The following is a 25,357-nucleotide window of genomic DNA, read 5'->3' as shown; positions in this document are numbered from 1 at the left end:
CATCCCCGAAAAACGTTGACAGCTCGTGAACTCGGCCCTTCAGAAAATTCTGAAATCGTAAACACCACAAGATCTGGACTCTTCTGGTGAACACAGGAAACGGTACATTTGAAGGTGGCATCTCGTCTCCCCCTTTCTGCCTGTAAGAGGAACATGTGGGCACCACATAGACTCAACCGTGGCCTACTACGTTGCTTTGCGGCTGTAAAACGGTGGATAAATAGTAGTCACAAGAAGAAGAAGAAGAAGAAATTAAATTTTTTTAAAAATGGGGGCTCACAACCCTGTTAGAATTTGATCCATGTGATCAGGTAACATTAAAAAAAACCTCCAGAAGAGTTATTTCATTCCCGTTCAAGTTAGCGTGAGCTTAAACCGGAAGTCAGCCGGCCACTACGGGAATAGAAAAACTCTGTTTTACTGTCAAATACAGCGTGATTTATCCGGTGGTGTTCGGCTGAGCCAGCAATGTCAACTTTTTTGAAAAGGGGTTGAATGTAACATATGCTCATTTATTTCTAAAAGTCACACACTAAAGCTTCAGGTACTCCTTTCATTGCATGCGGCTGGTCGTGGATGTTGAATTGTTGAATATCTCTGCAACCTCTGGAAGACAGTTGTCATCGAAATGAAGTTTGATTTGCACTTGCTGCAACTCTGAGCTACTGAGAAACTGTGTGTGTGCGTGTGTGTGCGTGCGTGTGTGTGTGTGTGTGTGTGTGTGTGTGTGTGTGTGTGTGAGAGTTCATCAGGTTAAAAACAGTACGCTGTGTACTACCTCATCATAAACTGGTCCTGCTCACTGGACCCCATTAATTACATGTTCAGCTGATTGTGTATAATGTTCACTTCCTCATGAGTTGGTTTCTGTCTGAACTCTTTCTGCCAAAGCGTCCAGGCCAGATTTCCACTTTCTTTCCTTCACAGAAAGTTGCATTGACTCATTTCTTCCGTGTGACGTATCTCAGTGTGTTTTTAATGTTTGATGTTTGTACCATTTTAATTGCACATTCGACCCTTTGCTTTTTAGATACGAGTACATTCATGGTTGCATCAGGTGCTGTTGTTAGAGAGTGTTTATGAACACCTTTGACTGGAATTCACCTGTGGTTTAATGTGTTATCAGACATAATTACAAGGTGTCCCTCTTGTGCGCAACACAGTCAACAACTTTGATGTTTGTTTTTCTTTCTTTACACCAATGTATTATCTGAGGTATTGAGGACTTTTAGTTTAAGTGCGTCATAAAAAACGTTTGTCTTTAAGGTGCAAAGTAATATTTTTTTTTTACCACAGTACCTTTATCTAATAATTACTGGTCGTTTTACATTCAAAGTCCATCTCATTAAATAATACGCTTGACTTGAGTTTAAAGTGGCATTTTAAATATAGGGATGTCAAACTTCAGTATTGAAATTATTAACATTTAATGCAGGTTCATGTAATTATTGGAACCATAATAGTTCATCAGACTGCTGACCGGTGCATTCACAGATGATGAAGCAGAATGTGAATGCAGGCCTTTCTCTTGTAACAGCTCAAAGGTGTTTTTTTTTTATCCTTAAATGTGTTGATATTTGTAAGGAGAGGTTTTTTTTAATTCTCATTTTTAATTAGTATTTTTTTTTTTTTTGCTAACAAATGTTTTTTATATTTTGATTGCTTTTTCTCAACTTCTAAAAGAATGCGTTGGGTACACATTGTATTTTTCAAAACATCTCAATACATTTTTTTTAGTTTGTCCCAAAATGTTGGCTCTTGTTCGAGACCTCTGAATTCCTGCCCACAACTTTAGAGGTTCAAACACAATAAATGCACAGAAATGAAGTGAAAAATATCAGTCCGACTGTCAGGATAAGAAAATGCAGCAAATCCAGTTTACTTTTGCGAGTTCACAAAAATATAAGACATCCGAAACTTTAAATTTATGTGATTAAAATGTCAAAGATCGTACATATTATTAAGTGTTTGTGACCATTTAGAATGAGTTAAAGAAAGGGTCAAATCATTTTTTTCATGAGCACTTCATGAGGCTTGAGGTAACTAAACAAGTTTGGGAGCACATTAAGAAGCTAATGGTTGTCAATGGACCATCAAAACAATTTAAATTAAAATTAGGTCATTTTTAAATTTGCCCTTTTAAGAGCGGGCCATGAAAATAAGCTATTGGGCCAACTTTACAGCTCATTTTCCTGCACCGTTCCGGTCAAATAATTAAAATAAATCTGCTAATTCTAATAATCTTAATCTCCATTGTTGATACCATCTTTCCACATGTGCATGAAAACCCAATAAACAACTGCTTAAAATGATTTATGAGCCAAATTTGTAGAGCACCTTGGAAACCTTTTAGTTCACAATGAACATATTGTAAATGAATGACTTAATAATTATCTGATTTTTAATGTAATTTATTATTAATTGACTTGACAGGGGTGATACATGTAAGCATTGTAACAAATGTAATCTTTATAACTCAGGCTTTTACGGAATAAAACATAATACAATTCCGATACGGGCATTAGTAAGACTAAGAATAAAACATAAGGCATGAACAAAGAACAACTACGAGCAGTAACTGAAACAACAATGACAACAAACAACAATTATAAACAATTACTGAAACAATAACATATCAATTCTGTTCTAGATTATCAGAATGATACTTTGTAAGTCATCATTTGCATGTTTGCATTTTAATTTGAGAAGTTTTGCTATTACAAAAATATGACTCATCACTTTTCCTTTCCTATGAAAACCACACATAAAAGATTAACTTTTTATGACCTAAAAAGAAAAATCAGTTTTAAACTTTGGGACCTTTTCATGTCAGCCAGCAATTCTAAATAACAATTTTAGAAGTGTTCATTTAGCTTAAGAAATGGGTGAATTTTCTCAATTTCCTTTAGTGATAATATTGTCACTGACAACCTCAGAAATGCAAGACTTTCAAGGGATCATGACAATAAAAATAAAAACTTCCTCTGTAGTAATAATTGTAGGATACAAAAATCGTGTCTGAATTATTCTCGAGTAACAGATTGTTTGTCCAACTATCCGATCAAGGACATCTAGTAGATTTCAGTCACACGTTAGATCATTGTTGTCCCTGACAGGATGCTGCTGTCGTTGATGATAAACACTTACTGTCCCAGTAATGTGTGACACTGTGGTTCAACTGTCGAAGGTCATTTCATTTTATTGACCAATGCTTCAAAACCAAAACTGCACTGACAAAAACTAAAGTCTTTCTGCTGCTGGCCTTGGCTTCTACTGCAGTGGTTATGTGGCTAATCAGACACTAGATGGCGCTGTTGGTAAAGCTTCTCTCACTGTTTTGAACGACTTGATCAGCTTGACAAGGTGTTGCTATTTCCTCCTGCACACTTTTTGTCGAAAAACACCCACTTTCTAAACATGCCTATTTCTGCTTTTAGAAGATAAAATGTCAAGTGGCATCACATCTTACGCTAATGACCAGTTTTATTCTTTGTTTGGATATTTTGTTATATTAACATGCTGTTTTGTTGTTTTACTCCCCACCCAAATTAGATTTTTATGTCATCCAGATGGCCTTCAACAAGATATTGTAATCAGACAACTTGTCCCGTGTATCACTGTCAGTAACTGCTGCACAAATTATGAGGATATTTACAACCTGCACAGACAAGAAGTGGAGAGCAAATTAATGAAAACTATAGTTTTACTAAATATAAATATATTGTTATCATGCCTTTTCAAAGTTTAAATATGAAAAGTTAAATTTAAAAAGCTAAAAGAAATTATCTGATAAATCATGCAAATTTAACATCAACATTTTTGTGCTACAGAAATAAAAACAGCAATAAATTATATTGTGTAAAATATTTCTCAAAACATGTTGATATAACAAATGTTGAGAGTTAATGACAACCCAGCTGAACTTTGTTAGTCCTGACTTTCTTTTTTTATCACCATACGTTTTATATTTAAGGCACTGAATTGACTCATAATTTGTGTCGGCTTCTACAAAAACCCAAATCTCCGTCCAAAAATAACAAGCAGCATAAAATAAAAGTAACAGTCACCATAACCTTGGTTTTCTTTTAATATCAGTGTTACTCACTGTATGCGGAGTGACTGCTGAGGAGGAAACAGAATTAAACTTGTGGAGAGACAGACAGGCTATTTTTAGAGAGCAAGGACAGGTTAAATCATTCTGTGGAGGAGGACAATGTTTGTTTTGAAGGTGACTTTTCGGTCGAGGAGGGAAGACGTGAAAGGGCCCAATGTGTTGAGGGACAAGGCTTCATGGATCCTGATGAAGGTGCTCCAATGTTGCATGTGGACCTCGACAGCATATTAAGGCTGGAGATTGATCAAATCGACACGTTTGTAGGTTAGGCTCCCTTCATCTGCTGCGTGACTCATTAGCAGATGTCTTCTAAATGAGGGTTTGAGTTGAACTATAAAATTTGGTTTTGTTGACCATTTCTTCTGTTTTGTCTCAGAGATTTTCCCAAATTCAGTGTTACACAGTATCTTGGAAGGCCATAAGCACTGAGCATTTTAATAACGCTGAAATTAAAATCACTGACTCAGCTTGTTCTCACAGAAAGAGGTAATTATTTGGACACAAATTAATTGCATCTGACGTATACTATATGGCAGAGCAGACTCAAGGGATCGTAATATGACATCAAACTGAACTAAAGTCCTCATAAAAACACTGATTGTAGTAAATCCTATACTTGTCACTTTTTATGGTGTCTTTCAATCCATATTTAATCACTCTAAGAACTCATGGGAGACACAAGGAAGCAGTGTGCATATATTATTAATGGTGAACACCAACATCTGCTCTATTCCTTTAATCAAATCAACATGGATACAAAAATAAAATGATAAAACAGCATTGAATGCACAGTTAGTTGTAGTGTTAGGTTGTAATGTTCATTCATTTCATATTTTAATATTTAGTGCCATTTTGTTGACGTTTACATCTATGATTTGTGAATTAACTTGGTGATATTATGCTAAAAATAATTCAGAAACGTTAATTAAGTACTAAATTGGGATTTTACTCTTTCATTTTTGTGTTTTAGAGGCTTTTATGACCTTGAAATGTCAAATCAATTCACCAGTTACAGAATTGAAAATGCAAAATATTTGTGGTGCTTTTTGGGAACTATGGGCACAGATATGTATTTAGTTTTTTTTTTTATCAATAATGCCTCAACATTTTCTGACTTCTGGCACCGAAAAAAATAGTAAAATTGCCATCAATGGAATTCTTTTTTAACTGGTTTTATTGTAATTTGCAGATTGATTTGTTAATGAACACTTAAATACTAATGGATATCAACTCAGATGGAATTTAGTCGATTTTTCATATAGACTATATAACTGTACAAAAAGAGAATTCTTTATACTATCATTACCAAAGAATATATAACATATACTTTTAGTTACTGTGCAGTTTCACAAAATGTGCAATGAATGCATGAATACAGAAAGGGTTAACTGTGATGATAAAAAGTTGATATTTCAATAAGTGCAAAACATTTTTTTTTTACTCTTATGGGAATATGTAAATGAAATATAACAGTTTCATCTGATGGAACAAATTACGAGCCTTCAGGATTTATACACACTCAGACACACACTAGTAAACATGCCCATGCACACCAGCAAGCCTGGTTTGACACGTTTTTTTTTTCTCCCATACACTGCAGCCTAATTGATTCTCATTTTTAATTACGGTGACCCAGACTCTGTCTCTCTTCTTCACTGGCAACAAAACCAGCGCAGGCCGGCAGTCTGCTTCTCACACTGTGAGGATGACACCTCCGTCTCCTCAGAGGAACGAGTCGAGGATCCACTTTGATGTCACTCCCCCTCAAAGGAAAGGTCAAAATAATAAATGTAGGCCCAATTGATGGGTTGGCAGGGGGGCGTGGGGGGTTCAGTGCTGATTTTTGGACGAGTGCTCCCCTAAAGGCGTAATGAATTCATACAGTCAGCCCCAAGAGGAAAACAGCATGAGTCCCCTTTCCATGAAAAGGTTGATCTAAATCTGCAGACAAGCCCGGCTCCTTCTTCCCACGTCACACTCCTCTTTCTCTCTCACACACAGGCTCACACATGGATGAATACACTCTCAAAATATCTTTTTCTTTTCTTTGACAAACACCTCTGCAGGAGCGTCACCTCTTCCTCACCTTCACTAAGAGGTGAACCAGAGGACTGTGCATAAAACAAAAAAAAAAACCTCACTAAGCTGCAGTGGCCAACTCTTCCTCTCAGCAGCACACCTTTGATTTAAGAGTAAATATCAGAGAAATACCCAAGAGCTTAAACATGTCTTTAAAGACTCCTTCACCCAGGTGTAGATCAAAGGCAACACCACGTCCACAACTCTTTAACCTGTCCGTCATTACAAAAATTACTGCCCGACAACTTTCATTTAAATTGTAATGGAGAGATCTCAACCTTTACAAAGATGCTAAATAGTTCAGGATGAATGCACTTAAGTCAAAGTAGTGAAGCCTCTGTGTAAAAATACTCCATTACAAGCAAAAGCTTTAAATTAATGTGGAAAAATTTGTTGCAAAATGTACTAAAATGATCAAAAGTAAAAGTACGTATGTGGAATTTCCCTTTTGAAGATTATTTCCTTTTATTATGTCCACATTAATATTATTTTTTTTATGTCGACCTGAAGTTTTATACGGTTGGGAAGTTTAATCTAAAATGTGTTTAAATGTGTTTAAGTAGTTTTATTAATGCCTTTATCAACAACTACAACTCCTCCTGTGGGCAGGAGATGCTGATATGTCAACAGGAAATAACTGTAAGGATATCAAATGTTTTCACTTGAGAAATGATGATTTCAGCAAATACTGTATCCCATATTAAGAATATTTAAAATAGGCTACTTGTATATGTGCTTGTAAATCATGTATTCAATGTTCATAGGCTACTGTTTTTTTTAAAGGGGGACTGCAAGTAAAGCGGGAAAGCAGCCAGGAATAAGCTGTCATGTAAATGTTGTGTCGTAAAAGAAATCACATTTCCATCTGCAAGTAGTGCACTCGATTTAAGCAGAAAAACTGCGCTTAAATCCAGCACTTGAGTTAATGAAATCAAACCTGGAGAATAATGAGAGAATATAATATAAATAAGGCACTTATTATGCGTTTCCAGTTAGGCACAAAACAGACCTTTAAGGCCCCCCCCTTCCGCCCCGCCTCGACGTCAAACACTCAACACAAACGACGATATGATTATTTGCCACTGTCAAACGCAATTTCCCGATCAGCCACAGTCCCCGTGATCCGCGGTGAGACGCCAGTTTCCACCGGAGGACGGAGCCGCTCGAGGCTGAATTACATGCGCAGTCCTGCCGTGAATCACTCGTCACCACGGCAACCAGCGTTCACACCGAGTCTCCCGTCAGCATCGGTGAGATCCGATCCGATCCCATCCGCAGGCGACTCGGAGAGCCCACAAAAAAAAACAAAAAAAAAAACAACCCCACACACGGTAAGTTTTCATTCCCCTTTCTGCATTAATATTTCCGAGGGCATATTTGTGTATTAGACAGGTGCGATTGCGCAATATGTCGACGGGAGACACCGTCGTGGGCTCATGAAGTGATTTAAGGCAGGTAGCTTCTTTCGTGGCTTTTCATCTGCTTCCCAGAATGAATGGACTGGCATCAAAAACCTTTAGCCCGGAGACGAGGCTGAACTGCCTTATAACGCGCGCTATTATATAAGAGGCTCCTCTTAAATGCGTATTTGTGATTGTCCTCGTGATTTATAGGCGTTAATTAAGTCTGCAACTCATCCAAAACAACCCCAATCCTGTAGAAAATGTAGAGTGTGAGAGTGAAGATCATTAAGGTTTAAAAAAAAAAAAAAATGTTCTTAAAAGCCTAAAACAGAACCTTATTAGCCCTTTTTTTTTTTTCTTTCCCCCCCCCTCCTGTCTCTGCTCTCTGATTATTAGTTGCACAGCCTGTATATCTTGTCGCAGCCGCCTTCAATGCAGCAAGTTCAGAAATGCATGACCAGTGAACCCTGAAGAACTTGACAGGCGCAGGTAGCAAACACTGTGCTCGGACTTATTCACAGCACAGCATGTGTTCGCCTCTTCCACCGTCCTTCAATTCACGTTTTGGAGATGAATTAAACTACAACTTCAACAGCAGATCAATCGTGACTGAAAACAGCGGCTGCGCGTTCAAAAGATGTCATTTGCAGCTCCTTCGTTTTGCTGGACGTGTTTCCTGTCAAGAGTGTGGGAACACTTGAGTGTTTGACAGCAGCACTCATTTGTTAATTACAGATTCGGGATGATTCATCCTACCGACACTTCACTCCAACTGTGGGGAGGAAAAAAAACGGTGGTCAGCACAGATGACCGCTTTTACCACCCACTCGTGAAGAACTATGTGCTGTAGTACTGAGTAATACCTCCATCCGTTATCAGGGTTTTTTTTTGTTTTGTTTTACCCGATAAAGATGTCGGAATTAATTTAGCTTTCCGTAGAGTCGGAAACATAAAAATCAACATCGCGTACGGTGTCCACTTGATTCAGAGCGTTTACTTCCTCCCTCGTCAGAGCATCCAGAGCCTGAGTAAATGATCCTGTAACTCCTTTATCGAAAACTCATTCCCCCACGAGCGTTTAACTGCAGCTCTTTACCTCCTGCTGTGTGCATCATCATCATCATCATCATTGTGAGTCAGTGGGATCCCCGGCTGGGCGAAGGTGTTGTGTTGCAACTGTGTGAATGAGATAAGTGGCTCCTCACCTCTTCCCTCCACATTTAGATGGTCATCTGATGGAGGAGAGGAAATGATCGGAGCGGAGAAGCAGTCAGATTGAGATGTGGATTTCAAGGTAGACGCTGGAGGGAGAGGTGAATCGTACACGGTAGTTGTGAAGTCGGCAGTTATGAAACGGGTTTACTGAAGATGGTTGGTTGGATGAACACAACGAGAACGGTACCGTGTCATCTAAACGTGTCCCCACGCTGAGTTACCAGGAACCTCACTGTATTGTTCACACGGCAGTTATTAGAGGGAATAATTTGAAATCAGCGCTTTCTTCCTGAGAGTTATTTGAGAAATTACATACCGCTGTGCCATATCCGTACTTTCCAAATGGAGCTTAGCTTAGCATGCGGGAAACTGGGAAGCAGACAAACGTTGTGTTTCCTGTTTGGACCCGTTCGGGTTTTCTGTATTTCCTGTCATAATGTAATGCTACAGTGTTGGATGTTCATAGTAAATGTGGGCCAAAGTTTCTAATAACACGGTAAACACATGTAAATGCGATTCTACACACGGCTCGCGAGATAAAAGCTCGTCTGAGCAAGATGATGCTGAAGCAGTTATAATTCATTATGTTCGCCGTCTCAGCATGTAACACGAGGTGCGGCTAAGTCTGGCGGGGATGTCATTATATTACTCCCGTCCCGCGTCTTCCTCGTCCCACCGTCATCGTCTCCGCTTTCCTTTTGTCTCCCGGCAGGATCTTCGACCGGCGCCGTCACGTTTGATTACAAAAACACACACGGTCGGAGTCGGTTTGACCCGAAACTTGTCTGTCCCTGATTTCGACATCCGTCCGGGCGTCGGAGCAGCCATGGTGAAGCTGGGCAGCAATCTGTCCGACAAGCTGGAGAAGCAGCCGTCTGCGGACGACGGCTTCGATAACATCCCCCTCATCACGCCCCTGGAGGTCAACCAGCTCCAGCAGTCATTCGCAGACAAGGTAAGTACACCCCCTTCCCCCTCCCCAATCTGTGTTTCCGTGGCTGCCCGCTTGTTTTTCCTCTTCAAGATATTGCGTTTCCAAGGTCAACACTGACCACCGGCAAAAAAAAACACACGCGCTACAGCATCGCTGAAATGGCCGCGAGCCATTACAGGTTGCTGCAAAACTTTGGCGGACAAACACCGTTCAAATTCATGTGGGGGGGTTGCTTGCGTAAGACGAGGCACCGAGACCGCCGCGCCGTTCCTCGCATACCGTCCCGGGTCGAAGCCCCGGCATCGGCCTACGCAGCGCGAGCGCCTCTCTGAATACATAATGCGGGAAGAAAAGCCCTCACCATCCTATTTTTGATCGGATGAGATGCACTCAGCGGCGCGGGACGTTCCCACCAGGCTGAGCAGGTTGGTGGTGAAACATGAACATAAAAAAAATCACAGCGCAAGGTCCCAAATGTCTCGTTAAAGCGTCGATTCAAACCGGCCGGTTTTTTTTTTTTTTGAAAACGACGCTCGTGTGTTTTTTTTTTTTTTTTTTATACATGTGAAACAGCGTTTTCGGTAAGCACAGGACCCCCCCGAACCCGCGCTCGAGCGCCGGACAGCACCATCCATCGAACGTAAGGGATCATTAGGAATTATTTTTTTTTCCAGGAAAGTCTCTTGACAGTGAATTCATTGCTTCGGCTGCAGGTCATTGTGAAGACATCGACGCAGTACCAAGTGCAGCAGAAGAAGAAGAAGAACAAGCTGTACGTCCCCAACATCAGGAAACTCAACATCAACTTCTACAGCGATGTCTCAGAGAAAGCCAAGGTACAACAACCTGATGTCCTGAAATCTGCGCGGGTTCTTATTTCAGGGTGATGTGGCCCAGTCGCTGCCTGAAGTTCACGAATGTCCTCTTTATGCTTTGCTAGATGAGAAGTGATCAGTAACTGTGAGCTGTCTAGCCAGCTCGTTTTCCCCCTTTCGATCGGTGGTGCTCTGAGCTTAATGAACTTATTACGCGAGCTTGCTGAACACAAACTTACCAAAACAACCCCTCAAATGCCTCCCGCGGCAGTTTGAAGCGGACGGTGATGGATCGCGCGGTTAAGGAAAGGAACACGTACCGTACGTACGAATCACACACCGCAACTGCTTTACTCAGAGCAGCTTCTATAGCATCAAATAACAAATCAAAAGCAAAATGAACAGAAAAATGAAAAAGTTGAACCTACGTCAATGTGACGTGACAGCTGAGTAAACATTTATTGGAGTTTTATTTTGATTCTTTTAGTTTCATGTCACATCCGCTAATGTGAAGGGGGCGGGGTTTATGAACATTGTACTGCCACCAACCACCAGGGGGCGATGTCGATATTTTTGGTTTTACTTGTGGGGAGCCCTTGTATCATCTATCTTTGTATACAGTAGGTGGTTGGAACTAATGGGCCTGGGGCAAAGAGCCAGAGTAAGTTTTCTCATTTAATGTTTTGATATTAAAAATACAATACCAGCCTCATCTTAAAAGTACAGTTGAGGCGTGTTATGGAAGTGGTGTATATGGAATATATGTGAGTGTTAATGTGTGTGTGTGTGTGTGTGTGTGTGTGTGTGTGTGTGTGTGTTTTGTTGCTCAGATCACAGGTCTGATTCTCATCACTTTGGCCTTCTTGACCAGCCTGCTGCTTCTGCTCATGTACAAAGCCATGTGGTACGACCAACTTACGTGCCCAGAGGGTTTCATCCTGAAGGTAGGCGGCAAGTACTCACGCGCACACACGTGCAAATGAGCTATTAAAACCCTGCTTAGCATGTGTGATTTTGCAGTTTAAGGGAGTTTTTTTTAATTTTTTTTATTGTACACTGTCCATGCAATAAAGTGTGCATAAGCACACGCGCCCACGCAAAGTCAGGTTTCCATCACTTGTTCCAGTGACTCCTTGGAGATTTACCCTAAAGATAGAAATACCTTCCCACACCTTAACTTAAATCTGACCTTAAACCAAGTCTTCAACTTTAATCATTTACGTCATGAGAACTTGCTTGCAGCCCCCACGACGTGTTTGTAAACAGATTTATGTCCCCGCAACGGGAGGAAAACAAGTACACGCACACACTCTCTCCCTCACAGATACATGAATATGGATTTACGTGATTTAGGGAAACGGGAACGCTCAATACCTCGGCAGAACTATCGTATTATCTTCCTGCATTGGCGCAGACATAGCTCGGATCACAAGTTTCATCCTTGAGTATCAAAAACGTCATACTGCCGAAGCAGTCAGTGCAACAGCCTCTCGCACAGGACATACGCAGTCTGCAGTGCAGCTCATCAGGTGCTTTGCTTTTTGGCACATCAGTCACTTCAGGGGGATTCTTGTCCCGACGACACCTTGGAGGCAGTTAGTTAAAGAGTGTGTCACGGCGAAGAAAATGAGAGAGTGGGATAGATAGAGAGAGAGCGGGAGAGGGAGAGAGGGAGAAAGAGAGCGAGAGAGGAAGGAAAGGGAGTGACGGAGGCTGCTTTCTGGTCAGGCAGAGATTGGGATGCCCGCCTGTGAATCGGAGGGGTCTTTAATTAGGGCTGAGCGTGACTAAACTGTGATTAAAGGCTTAACAGTGAGGGGGGAAGCAAGGAAGGGGAGAGGGGGAGAGGCGGGGGGAGGACCTTCCGGCAAGGCTTTTGAAGTTTTTGCCGGTTACAGTCGCTTTTAGCATTTTTTTTTTTTTTCCTTTTTCTTCCTGCTAATGCGCTGTTACAGACATGAAAAGAAGATAGAGGGTGGCGTAGTCGCTGCTGTGCTTTTGAGAGGTTCGACTTCTCGCTGTGATGGAAGGTCAGGTAGTGGATCCTCTACAAGGAAAGACTCGTAAGGTCAGGACAATTTACTGAGCTCCTCCAAAGGCATTAACAGGAAGAGCATCCAGTTTGTTTCACTTATTTCGCCCACGTTATTTCAAACAAACCTTCCACTTCTCTCAAAAACAAGCAAATGTCAGTTTAAAGATCCCTTTTTCCTGACGTGAGCTGATCCTGGCATCTCTGGTGTGTTAGCTCTGCAAGACTTGAACTACGTCGATCTTATTCGTAGAAACTTTTCCTGCGCAGGTTGTTAAAGAAAGATTTTTGTCACACTAAGAATTGTTCTCACTTGTATCACCAGTGCTTTTGATCGCAGAATCTTCACTCGAGGTCAACTAACTAGTTTTGACAATGAGCCGTTTACCTGAACAGCCATGTCAACACTGTGTGTGTGGATTTAGTGCAGCAGTCCCGAGCTGGACTGGATCCTGTTGTTTCATAAACTGTGACAGTGTCTGCATGTTCCATTACATTTCTGCAAGGTCTTGTTGTAGAAAACCAGACCAGTCGAGAGAGCAGCTGCACGCGTGATGTTCTGACATGTCAGCAGATACAAGGTTAACCAGGTGAAACATTCAGAAGTAGAGCGATCACAGTTGTGGATCATTTTAACTCATTTTGACACGGACATAAACCAGAATACAGTTTAACATCACGGTACTTAGAAATCTAGAGAGACGCATGAGGAACTATTTAATGCGGACCATTAATATTCTGATGATTTCATCTGCCTCCAGAGCTTCGATGAATTTAGACAAGCTATTTATATATATTATTATTGTTGTAATGTCAAAATTACGTAATAAAAATAAATGTACGCATTCATTTGTGTAAAAGCAGTGTGTCACTGATGCTTTTATTTACTAATGTTTTTATCACCTGTGTGTTGTTAACAGCAGAAGCACTGCACCCCCGCAGCTCTGGAGATGTACTACACAGAGCAGCAGCAGCAGCAGCAGCAACAGCAGCAGCAGCAGCAACAGCAGCAGCAGCAGCAGCAGCAGCAGCAGCAGCAGCAGCAGCAGCAGCAGCAACAGCAGCAGCAGCAGCAGCAGCAGCAGCAGCAGCAGCAGCAGCAGCCAGGCATCCGCGGCACAACCAACGACGGGCTGTACGCCGCTCTCAGCCACCTCAACCAGGTCAAGAGGACCGGGCCCGAGCTGCCATCGCCATGGCTACCAGTCATCAGCGCTCTGAAGGAGGCCGAGGTGGCCAAACAAGGCGGCGAGCTGCTGAAAGCGGAGCTGGAGGGAGAGGAGTGAAAGCAAACGGAAATGTAGGTGTTAGAGCAGAAAATGATGATGAAGATGTAGTGTTTGTTATTTTTTTTTTTTTTTTTTTTTTTTTTTTGTCTGACTGTGTTCAAGGTTGTTTTTTTGTTTTTTTTAAATTTGATTTTCTTCCCTCAGACCAGTCCATTGACTCACTTGCTTTTACTGGTGCTCCAAACTCTTTAAGGCGTCTGAATATCGACTGACAATTCAAAGCGGTGATGTGAGGAAGTGTGTGCGTGTGGTGAGTTGTTGTGGTTAGAGGCAGGAATGTGCCCGACTTTTACAGTGTTACTGAGTCATGACTAAAGTCTGCCATCTGGATTCTGTGTGAGTACACACTCATGTAAAATACTCACAGAGCACATGTGTCCCCTTGTGTGCTTATTTGTATTCACGTGCGGTGCGTGCGTGCACCGCGCGATGTTCTTGTCTGAGTAGGTTGGAGGTGCGAGGAGAGAGGCGAGAACTCGCAGCGAGAACAAGTGAAGGTAACACGTTTTAATGAGATCTCTGCGAGTTCCTCCTCATCACTTCGCCTCGTTATCGCGCCGTCTTTTCATTTAGTCTCAAGCAGAATGTATTAAACCGTGAGAGAACGTGCTCAGTTTTTATTATGAAGAAATGTTTAATTTGGCTGAAGTGAGTTCATTCCACGTCCTTTTATCTGTAAGACTGCGAATTGTAGTTCTATAAAGTTAAACTACTATTTCTGAAGATGTATGGTTCATTTTTTTTTTTTTATTAATATGGGTTTTTGTGTTTAGAAGTTAATGTCCAGAAAAGCTTATTTCATCAATGTGAACATAAATCTAAAACACAGTTAAGTGTGCAATAAATAAATGGACCTGGATACTTCCTGAATCCACTATATGACTCCCAATTTGACGACCCTTAATATGTTACATCATTATGTGAGCTTCTTTCTGTAATTATGGATACAACTTGAGAGTTTTGAATGTATTATTACAAGCATTTACATTTCATTGATGCTATACAATATGTTCATATAAGTAAGATAATAGTAAACAGTTTCCACGTCTTAGTTTTTTATTTGTTATTTCTAATTTTGTTTTTAATTTATGTCGCTGTAAGTATTATTTAATACTCTTGTAAAAGAACATATACAGTGTAATAATCACAGGGTTGACTCATCATGATTCTTGTATGAATGTATGAAGTAGCTGCTCTAATCATATAATTATTGCTTTTAATGTACTACCTTAAAGCTTTTATGGTGTTTACAGTTTTCTATTTATTTGATTAACAGTATTTATCTGTGCATTACTGGACGTCTCTTAAACGGAAACATTGTATTTGCACATCTTGAATTGTAAGTATGAAGAATTATTTTCAAATTTATTATACATCCATGTTAAAGCGAGAACAAAATCGTGTTATCATTTTCCAAAACAGACGCAAATATTGTTTTTTACAACGACAAATACCCAGAATTACCCGACAAGTCTTGTGGTTTGTCTAAATTCACTCACTCTGCCTGATCTGCTGAATCTCTTCTTTCTGTTTCACTCAAACAGAGGCAGTTCTTTTTTTTTTTTCTTCTTCTTCTTCTTATGGCTCTCATGTTATTTTGGAACAAATCTCTTCATGCGAGTAGGACGAATGTGAGATCACAGCACAGCTTGTCCTCCGAGTTCAAGTGCCAAACGTTTACATCAGGCCCATCTGCTCTGATGTCACTGACTTGAACAGAAATAGATGACTGAAGTGTTGACTTCTCTCATTCACAAGCAGCCCTGTTGATTTAGATTCACTGCCTCTAATGACCTGAACTGATGATTTGCCAGGACTGATGACATTTAGGTGCTTTGATTTACAAGAAATAACTGATGAGTTGTTTTTATCCACCGCGGTATTTGTTCTGTATTTGACGGTTAGCCAGAAGAAGTTAGTGCACAAGCTACATGTTACCGGATGTGATGGGAATAAAATGCAAATGAAGGGCACGGTTATAACATACCAAACGTAAAGTAGGTGTATTGACCACTTTATTATTCATCAATTTCAATCTCAGTAAACCCTGTGAACTCTTTTCCCCAGCATTTCATGTAAAACTCTTTTATGTTTACGAGTTGCTGTCCAACATAATTCACGTCTACTCTCCAGATTTCTGAGCGAAAATACAGAGCTTTTTACTCTGACTGATTTGAATGCTGCTGGTTACTTGGATTTTTACGTCGGAAAAAGCCCTCTAAAATCGTTAAATATGATGCACTGTTGTAGGTTTAGTTACTTTACGTAATAATAATAATAATAATAATAATAATAACTTTATTTATATAGCACCTTTAAAAACAGAGTTTACAAAGTGCTCTACAGAGAAAGCAAAGCATAGTCATACATAACGTCAATACCGGTAAACATTGAAGAAAACAGGAGGCAAAAAAAGACCATACCATAAAGGGAATGAATACAACAAAACCAAACAAATAACCAAAACGAGCAAATGGAAGAGAAAACAAACAAACAAACAAATAAATGAATAAAATAAACAAACAAAAACAGGGGAACAAAAGAACTGCATAAAAGGACGACATCGCTTAAAAGCAATTCTATAAAAATGTGTTTTAAGAAGTGATTTAAAAGAAGTAAATGATTCTGCAAGCACACAGTACACAGAATTGTTAAAAAAAAAATTAAAAAAAAAAATTCTACCTTGAAATGTAAAGAGACTAAATGACTTCTTCCACATATATACATCAGTAATATACTTTACATTGGGTGAGATGTTATGTAGTGTAGCACTTCCCTACCTGTATATTGTATTCAATATAGACCTGGCAGGAAGTTGCACAAACTATCACCTGAGTAGGAAACACATCAGGATCATCTGATAATTAATTAGGTGTATGAATTAGTTCCTGAAAAACGTATATAGGTATTGATAATTTACTTGAAATCCAATCTTGAGTGTATTTTGTTGGAAGCTTGTATGATAATTAGTCCTAGATATCTGCGTATTCACACATCGATCACTTTCCTAGTGAGTTCGGATTAACACTGAACCTGCTCCTGTGTGGTCCTAATGACTCTTTCATTACTAATTACATGTACATTGCTGTTGTGTGCCTCAGAACTAACAGGTAGGTCCAGACGTTTCACAGAGAGCTCACAAGATATTCTTTGAAAACAAACTGGAGACAGTTTGTTAGTTCCTGACTTGTCCCTCAGGCATTCTTCTGTGACTTTTGTGGGACATTCTGCATGATGATGCATTTTACTTTTAACTTTTAAAGCACATTTTCCTCATAAACTTTGACTTAGGTATAAATATTTGATGCCAAACTTCACCATCTAATGGAGTATTTATACAATCCCACTTTGGTACTTTTAAGGCATTTGAGCTACGCCGGACAAAGAGGTCAATGCATGTGTTTTTGTGGGAACATTTGCTATTCAGGCTTCGGCTTTTGAAAAAACAAAAAACAGATATAATCCTAAATTGCCAGCAGAAGAAAAATATACAGCTCCTTTTCACGCTCCCGTGCTCAAAGATGATCAGTATGCATAGAATTCAAAATATGATTCCTTCCATCTCCTCAAACTTTAGTTTAGCAATTCAAAGCCAAGCCACATCCTCTCGTTCGCTCTGTTTGCTGGGTTCACTGCTGTGAGCCTGTCTGCATCTCATTTACACTCACATATTTTCACACCATAGCTGTAAACCCGGGGATGTGTGGCTTGAAGTGTGTGTGTGTGTGTGCGTGCGTGTGTGTGTGTGTGTGTCTGTGTGTCTGTGTGTGTGTCACTATGAAATCATTAACCTAAAGTTATGTGTGTGTTTGCTAAAGTTTGAGCGTGTCTTGTGTCTGTTACAGTGTGTGTTTATGCCTTGATGTGTGTGTGTGTGTGTGTGTGTGTGTGTGTGTGTGTGTCTGTCTGTGTGTGTGTCACTATGAAATCATTAACCTAAAGTTATGTGTGTGTTTGCTAAAGTTTGAGCGTGTCTTGTGTCTGTTACAGTGTGTGTTTATGCCTTGATGTGTGTGTGTGTGTGTGTGTGTGTGTGTGTGTGTGTGTATGTGTGTGTGTGTGTGTGTGAGCCCATGCTTAGCCTGTTAATTAAATCTACATTACGCCCTGTTTAGCCTTTAGGGTTTTTTTTTTTTCTCCCCCCACCGTTACTGGGTGACATACTTTAGATGCTGTTGGCCCAGGGCGTGGAATTAAATAAAGTGCTGAAAAATATTTATTAGGGTATTTACAGATCCCATGCTTGGTCAAGGCACAGCGTGTTGTGCCAAAAAGGCTGAGATTCAGGGCCGGAGGAAAATCACGTAAAATCAGCCGAGTAGTCACGTAAAAGGCCGCCAAGCCCATTTTCCTGCTTTATAGCATCAACAGATCTGAACAGTAAAATAGCAGGTTGGCTTTTTAATTTGTTCTGACCGTTCGGAGCCAGCCCCCCCCCCTCCCCCCTTTCCCTCCCTTTCCCCCGCGTTCCCCCCCCGAACATTGCGAGGGAGGTCATGCCAAGAGTCATTTCGCCGTTAGCATCCCACCAGAATCGCATTCCTTTGAGCCCTGATGTCACTCAAAATGTTTGAGAGGAGGGAGGTTTCATAGTGATGCAAGTAGTGTCTTCCTCTCTTCCCTGTGTCTCAGCCTGCAGTGTCATCTGCTCAGTAAAATGGAAACTATAATAATAAAAAAAAGATAGGTAGGTGTGAATCTATGGAACAGAGAACAGGGCTAATATTTGTTAAACGGCTACAAGTGAGATTTTTGGACCAATGTGAAAAAAAATTACTTTTACTCACTTTTACCTGCAAAAGTTAAAGAAATAGTTCTCATTTTTGAAAATATGAAAATCAGATGAGAAGATTGAAACCGATTTCAACACAAAGTTACAAACAGCTGCCAGTTAGCGTAGCTTAGCACAAAAACTTTCTTAGTTGGGATATAGTAGTTATAGTATAGTTGGGATAATAGTCTCGGGTCAAAAAAGTGATGCCAACGTGGAAGTGCCTTAAAGTGCAATACCACTGAGGGCCACTAGAGGCGGACTCCAATAGACTCCCACTCAACTTCATTCATGAAATACAAAGTCAGTAAATTTATTCAACAAGTCTTCATGGTGTCAGTCGCTATAGTCACGCCTTCTTATTATTTTTCTGGCGATCCATCTGAAAATAATCCTATCGCTAATTAGATATTAGGCCTCAAATAGCGGTATGTTTGGGGTCGTGTCTGTTTGATTGACAGGCCTGCGGGGCAGTCAAATATCCGCTATCAGTGGGCGGGCGTTGTGTACTCGGGTTCTTCGTCGGATTGAGTGAGATCCACAGCTCACTTCTCCCCAGTTTGTTCAAGTATGGTTTGGCCTCTGATCATCAGATTCTGTTACCTCTCCACTGAATAATACGGTAATATCACCAAGTTATTGTTTGTGTTACGCAAATCCAGAGGGTCAATTTATGTCCTTAGTTTTCTTGTGTGCCCTCTAGAGAAATCCTCCGTTATGACACAAAGTGCAAAGGCAGGTATGTGAAAGTCACAGCCGGTTGTCTACGTGAACACGAGCGTGAAAAAGAAAGTATACCGTATCTCCAGCCTCAGAGGTGCTGATAGATAATACCGCTCGGATTCAGCAAATAACCTTTTTTCTTCTTCTAATTTGGCTCTTCAGAGCTTCTTTTTTTTTAAATGCAGTTTTTAGACGATTGATAAATAGGAAGAGAGGAAATGTGGATGAGAAAAACAAGACAGGAAAGAAATGAAAGGAGAAAACAGGAGAAGAAAAAAAAAAGAAAAAAAAAAGAAAGAAGATGAACAAGAGAGAAAAGAGCAGATGAGAGGCGGCCGGGCCTGGGAAGTGAAGGTGGGGGGTGAGGGTTTGAGCAGGAGAAGAGGAGGCGGCGGAGGCCAAGAGGCATGGAGGAGGTAGCGGTGGAGGAGGGAGGGTGAATCCAAGCTGACCCCTGTGTCTGTGTGTGTTGTTGTGTGTCTCAGTGGGTTTCCTCTGCCCTGGCGCCAGCTGGAAATGCCTCCACTAAGCAGAGGCAGTACACACATCATCCTCCATTCACCCCCATTCAGTCCCCTTTGATGAGAGTAACACTATACATGCCCAGCAAGCCTCACAGATCCTATCGAGCTGCTGTTTAAAGGGCATGAGCGAGAGCCGGGGCAGCTGATCATAACTTATCGAGAGCTCGGACGCACTGTCATCCAGTTTCGCTGCCCTGCGGAGCAAATAAAAGCCACGACAATGGAGCAGGTTTGGTAATTGGAGTGATGTAGTTACAGTGGGAGAGGTTTCGTGAGGTGCGCTGCCACCTAGGGGTCATCTCCCATAGCTGCAGAGAGGAATGTTGTATTTTGATGAGCAGAATATTCGAGTGGATTATGTTTTTTCTGTAAAGCCTTTAAATGATTAAAAAGCTGATGTCTTCATGCTCTTTTTAAAAAAACAACTAATAATTACACCTCATTGGGCTTAACTTGAATACCTGCTGGTCACAGTTGCTTTCTGAAGTAGATCCTCGTGATGGTCTTTGTAAAATGACTCAATAGCCATGAAATTAGTCATTAGTTTGTTATCCTGCCGTGATGTTGCCCTCATGCAACAAAAACCTCGCCAGTAAACAATTATCCGACCGACATGGCGAGGTAAAGGCCCAGGGCTGCAGCCCAGACATGCCATGAGGAAGAAAAACAACCGGCTTTGCTTAGCTTTGCAATGGTTTGCTTTGTTCTGGCCATTACGGAGCCGAAATATTGTCATTACTCACAGACCAAATCATTTTACGACATCCTGCAATTAAACTTTAAGCTAATAGGTTAATGAGACAAATGAAGTTTGAATGCTGAGAGTTGGTTTCTATTAGTGATGGCATTGCAGGGAGAAGTGCAATGTTGCATGCTTTACACACACAGACACACACGCACACACACGCACGCGCGCACACACACACACACACACACACACACACACACACACACGCGCACGCACGCACGCACGCACACACACACACACACACACACACACACACTCAGTCATGCAAACACAAACAGAGAACAGGCTGGTTTGATTTAGGTTTTGCGGTCCCCTCCTGGTGCAGCCTCAGACAGGCAGAGAGGACCAGAGTGCAGTGAACTCCGGTTCAGCCTGAGCCCGGCTGTCTCTGCTAAGCTTCAAATTGAAACCCTCCAAATTGGGTTTAATCTGTGTTTTGCTTTGCCAATTATCGACCCTCGGAGCTGCATGGCAAATGGGGATGAATGAGCTTTAGATGGGTCCGGTTGAGAGGAAGGTCACAGTGTGATTAATGGTGATCTGTTCAATCGGCTGAAATGTAACACGGGATGAGTTATCAGCAAATGAACATGTGCAGGACAAATGCAGCAGAAGTCGTTTGCGTGTTGGAAACCGAGTATAAAACAGAATTAAAGTCAAACTGTTAGTAAAAACTAGAGCGGGTTCATTTGTTTTTAAATCAACGGGGTACCTAAATGTATCCAGACAAGAGATCTGGTTTCTGTGTCATGTAACACCAAAGCTGCGGTATCAGTAGTTTTATGAAGATTAATATGCTGTCTGTACGTTTGCTGTTCATTATAATCACTGGTAATTACTTCATGTTCAGATCATAGTGGGGCACTCACAGAAACTAAATGAAATGTCACTTCTTCAGCTTTGAAGTCTTTTTACTTTAGATGCTGAACTTTTTGAAGGTCACATTCAGAATTTTGTTCAAAGGGGCACTCCACGAATATGAATTCAGTTTATTCAACCTTCGAAAATTGCATTGGTTTTGGCTTAAGACCTTTAGCAAAAAAAGCCTGTTCTACAAAAGTGAACTGTTGGGTTTGGGAAAGAACGTCCGTAAACAGCATCTGATCCTGTTGTGTGTTACAGAGTAATGGTCCGCTGCTGTGACCGCAGAAAAACATGCATACAGGTCTGTTGTTTTATGATCGATGTTTCCCGAATATTAAAAAAAAAAAAAAAAAGCAGCTTTCCTTTTGCTGCTTCACTTCAAAGTGTTTTTTCACTTTAACTGATGAGTCGGTTGATTTTATTCTCAGTTAATGGCTTGGTTTCTAACATAAGAGAATAGTAAAAATGTTCTTAATTTTCCAAACCACAAGAGCTGTGGGTTTACTGTCGTGTTGCATCACAGGAGTTTTGCAAAACGTTGTTTTCGAGTTTGACACAAACTAAAGACAAATTTAATCGTTCTCATTTTAAGCTTGTGAGTCATCTAATTTTTATGGAAGTGCAATCATTTCCCCTTTAAACAAACTAAAGAAGATATTATTTTTTGTTGATTAATTCTCTCATTATTTTTGGTAAAATCATGTAAAATATCAGATCTATAAAATGCGAGATCGCAGCAACAAAACAATGAATGAGATTAATTTCTGTTTACTGGCTAATCAATTTCAAGTGCTAACAAGTGTTTCCTTAAGAGCTTAATTTATCTTCTGTATTTGTGATCTGTGCTAAAACATCAACTGAAAAAACACTTGGGAGTTTCTCTTACTGTTGTCTTAGGTTTGGGTGTTTCTGTCCTTCTGTCTCTGTGTGTCTTCAGGACGCTCTCACTGACTTGTCTCTCTCTCTGTCTCTGCTGCTGCTCTCCGTGTCGACACACAAGGCACATGTACGATTTCATCAATTATAAAGTTGACAATGTTCATATGGATTTACTCACCGTAGCAGAACACTCGGTGCGAATCCCTTCAGTTTCTCTTCCATCCCATAAAATAGAAATGGTCTCCTCCCATTTGTTACCCAGTGCTCAACATTTAAATTCCCAATTGTCCAAATTCTCACTGTTTACAGTGTCCTCAGTAAATCCTATAATGGAGTGAAAAAAGTGGCACCCACGATGTGAGCATTTTATAAATGTCAAATTTACGGCTGTCAGCGATGGTGCAAAATGATGTCTGAAATGTCAACTTACCATTCACAACAGACTAAACTCTTACCTTTATTATTTAGGGAGCTGTGAATAAGAGAGTAATTTGAGATACGGTGTCAATTCTTTTTAGCTTTGTCATCGGTCCATCATCATCCTGATTTAAAGCTTCTTTGTCAGGACCTTTCTTAACTTAAGTGAAATACATACTGTAGTTTTCCAAAAAAGCAAAGAAAATTGAAATAGTAATAAAGTTGATTTGCATTTCTGGTACCCCCCCACTTCCAGGGATATAATATAAAAAAAAATAATGAACTGTTCTTCTGAGTGTACTTTACAAACTCTAAACTCTCTCAGTCTGAACCTCAGCTCACTGAAAACTCTCCCATCAACTAATTTTCATGGATTTTACTCAATGACCATTTATGTACGAGCAGTGACCCTTTTTGCCACGTCCAGACCAGCGAACAGGGATGTGGCAACAAATTCTGGGATCCCTGACAACATCCCACAACTCCCAACAAGTTTCTAATCCCTGACATGTTCCAGGGACCCGGTCCAGAATCTGGACTTCCCGAAAAGGGCGTCACAGCCCAGGAACGCTCACTTACGCTCCAAAACCAAATTGATTTACTTAACATTTTTGAATGTCACTGGAAATATTGGAACAGCCACTAAGTAACACATCAGAAATGTGAAATATTTCAAGACTTAGCACAGAGTACATGCGTTGTTTCAGGCTGTGCAGGGTCGACTGAAGATTTTGTCGTAGTTGTAGTTGTTTTGCAGCATCACTGTCAGCTTTTGAGTTACGCATAATGTTTTTTTTTTATTGTGGCATCTGTGAAATGCGCGGCATTGCATTCTGGGATTGTTGGCAAAGAATAGCCAGCTCACTATCACGTAAAAGTGTGTACGCCTGTCCCTGAAAGGGAAGCGTGTGTTTGACACTACTGTCATCGTCCAGGCATGAAAACAGCATTATGTAAACAGAGGCAGGTCACGGAGATAAGAGGGAGTATAAAAAAAAAACCCGCTGACGTCTGTGTGAGGAAGTTGGAGGTGTGGCCTGATGGCGTAAGTCGTGGACTTTCACCATGAAGGTGAAAGTGTTTTTTTTTTTTTTTTTTCCCGAACTGTACATGGTTTTTCACGTGGTTTTGTTTTCTTAAATCGCGTGACACTGCTAGTCGATGGCCATGTGTGTTACGCGCTTTTTCTGTGATACCGGGTTGAAATAGTGTCCATGCACGGGCTCAATATTTTTTGTTCCAATTTTCGGAGGCAGTCTGTACTGAATACATTTACAAACTCTAACACTCTACGGTGGACTGTAAATGTGGCTCACCCAATACTAAGTCAGGATTGTTATCGGGCTCAGCTTTGGTTTCGGTAAGGTGATTCGTTGCCAGTAGCAACCACTACTGGCACCGTTTCTGACGTCGTTAACCCTGCAGTGACCCCCTCTGGCAGTGAGAGTAATTACATGTAACAGCTACAAAGCCTACTACAAATCTTTTCCAAATACCAACCCGTCTAAGAGGAGCAGTAGAATGACATCTGCGTCGAGGAAAACTTAACCGATGAGTGTTCGTGTTCGTCGTTGATCGCTTTCTTTTTTTTGAATGTCGTCATTCCTCTTTTTATCAGCTAGCATCCACCTCAGAAACTTTTTTTAGATGCTTATTGGATTTCTCCGCTGTACTCTTAGCTGCTGCAGCCTCCTTCTCTTCGTCACTACGGTCCAATTGTTGCTCTGGCAAAAGAATTATTGCTGGTTGACGTAAAATGCATCACAGCCAGTACGGCATGGCGTTGATGTCTCACCAGACACCAGTTTTCAGCTTTAAAGCCACTATTTATCTGTACCCAAACAAACGTTCACAGGCATCTTTTGTCTACTTCTCAAATCTCCTTGTTGGAACCTTCTGTAGGTACTTTTTACATTTGTTTTTACAATTTAGTAGTTTTACCTTTTTTTCAGATTAGTTTAATGCTAACGAAGCTAGATTCCATAGTTTGCCGTCTGGAGCTAACGTCTTGTTTAAAGAAACAATTTGTTAGATTATTGTTTGGAAAACTGTATTTTACTTTTTCTAGTTTCTTATAAGATTAATGAATGTTCTGTACTTCCTGTGGGGACTTCTGCTGCTTTTTTTTTTTTTTTGCTGGTTGTTTCTTCCAACCACGAAGCACAATGTAATTTACATTGACAGCTACTTTTGTCAATTTAGTTTAGTTAATCTGTAATCTCGGTCATTCATTTATAGGCCTGTTTTCACATCTTGAAGTGCGTTTAGTTCACTATGTAGCTGTTCACATATGTGAAGCCTGACATGAAGCTCTGTCCATGCTTCACTAGCAGGTGGATCCACTGGACAAGCTCAGTGCTCCATCAGCTGCACTACATTGTCATTATCATGTAGAGCCTCAGTTAACAGGCAGCTACGACACACATTTTTACAGGATTAACTTTGATTTCCACTGACGACAGATTCCCCGAAATCCCTCAGTGGGGGGTCTCAGGGCCACTTGTGAGTCAGTGAGTTGACTGTGAGCCAGCGCCCCCTCCCCCTCCACCC

At 40.7% G+C, this 25,357-nt stretch overlaps 1 protein-coding gene across 2 annotated transcripts; it reads left to right on the top strand.

The window, feature by feature from the left end:
• The first annotated feature begins 7,282 nt into the window (after positions 1–7,282).
• LOC138209156 (neuronal vesicle trafficking-associated protein 1-like) lies at positions 7,283–15,129 on the top strand. Of its 2 annotated transcripts, none has more exons than XM_069167545.1 (5): positions 7,283–7,524; positions 9,524–9,766; positions 10,459–10,581; positions 11,391–11,504; positions 13,516–15,129. In XM_069167545.1, exons 1-5 carry the CDS (start codon positions 7,372–7,374, stop codon positions 13,876–13,878), a joined length of 996 nt encoding a protein of 331 aa, XP_069023646.1. In that variant the 5' UTR covers positions 7,283–7,371; the 3' UTR covers positions 13,879–15,129. The 2 variants fall into 2 exon arrangements, with proteins under 2 accessions (XP_069023646.1, XP_069023645.1); XM_069167544.1 differs by having other exon boundaries at positions 13,513–15,129.
• Positions 15,130–25,357: the final 10,228 nt, after the last annotated feature.

The sequence above is a fragment of the Embiotoca jacksoni genome, unplaced genomic scaffold, assembly GCF_022577435.1.
Source record: "Embiotoca jacksoni isolate LCO1_2020_lvr unplaced genomic scaffold, fEmbJac1.0.p SCAF_4, whole genome shotgun sequence".
Taxonomy (NCBI): domain Eukaryota; kingdom Metazoa; phylum Chordata; class Actinopteri; family Embiotocidae; genus Embiotoca; species Embiotoca jacksoni.
This window is presented reverse-complemented; position numbering and strand designations above follow the sequence as displayed.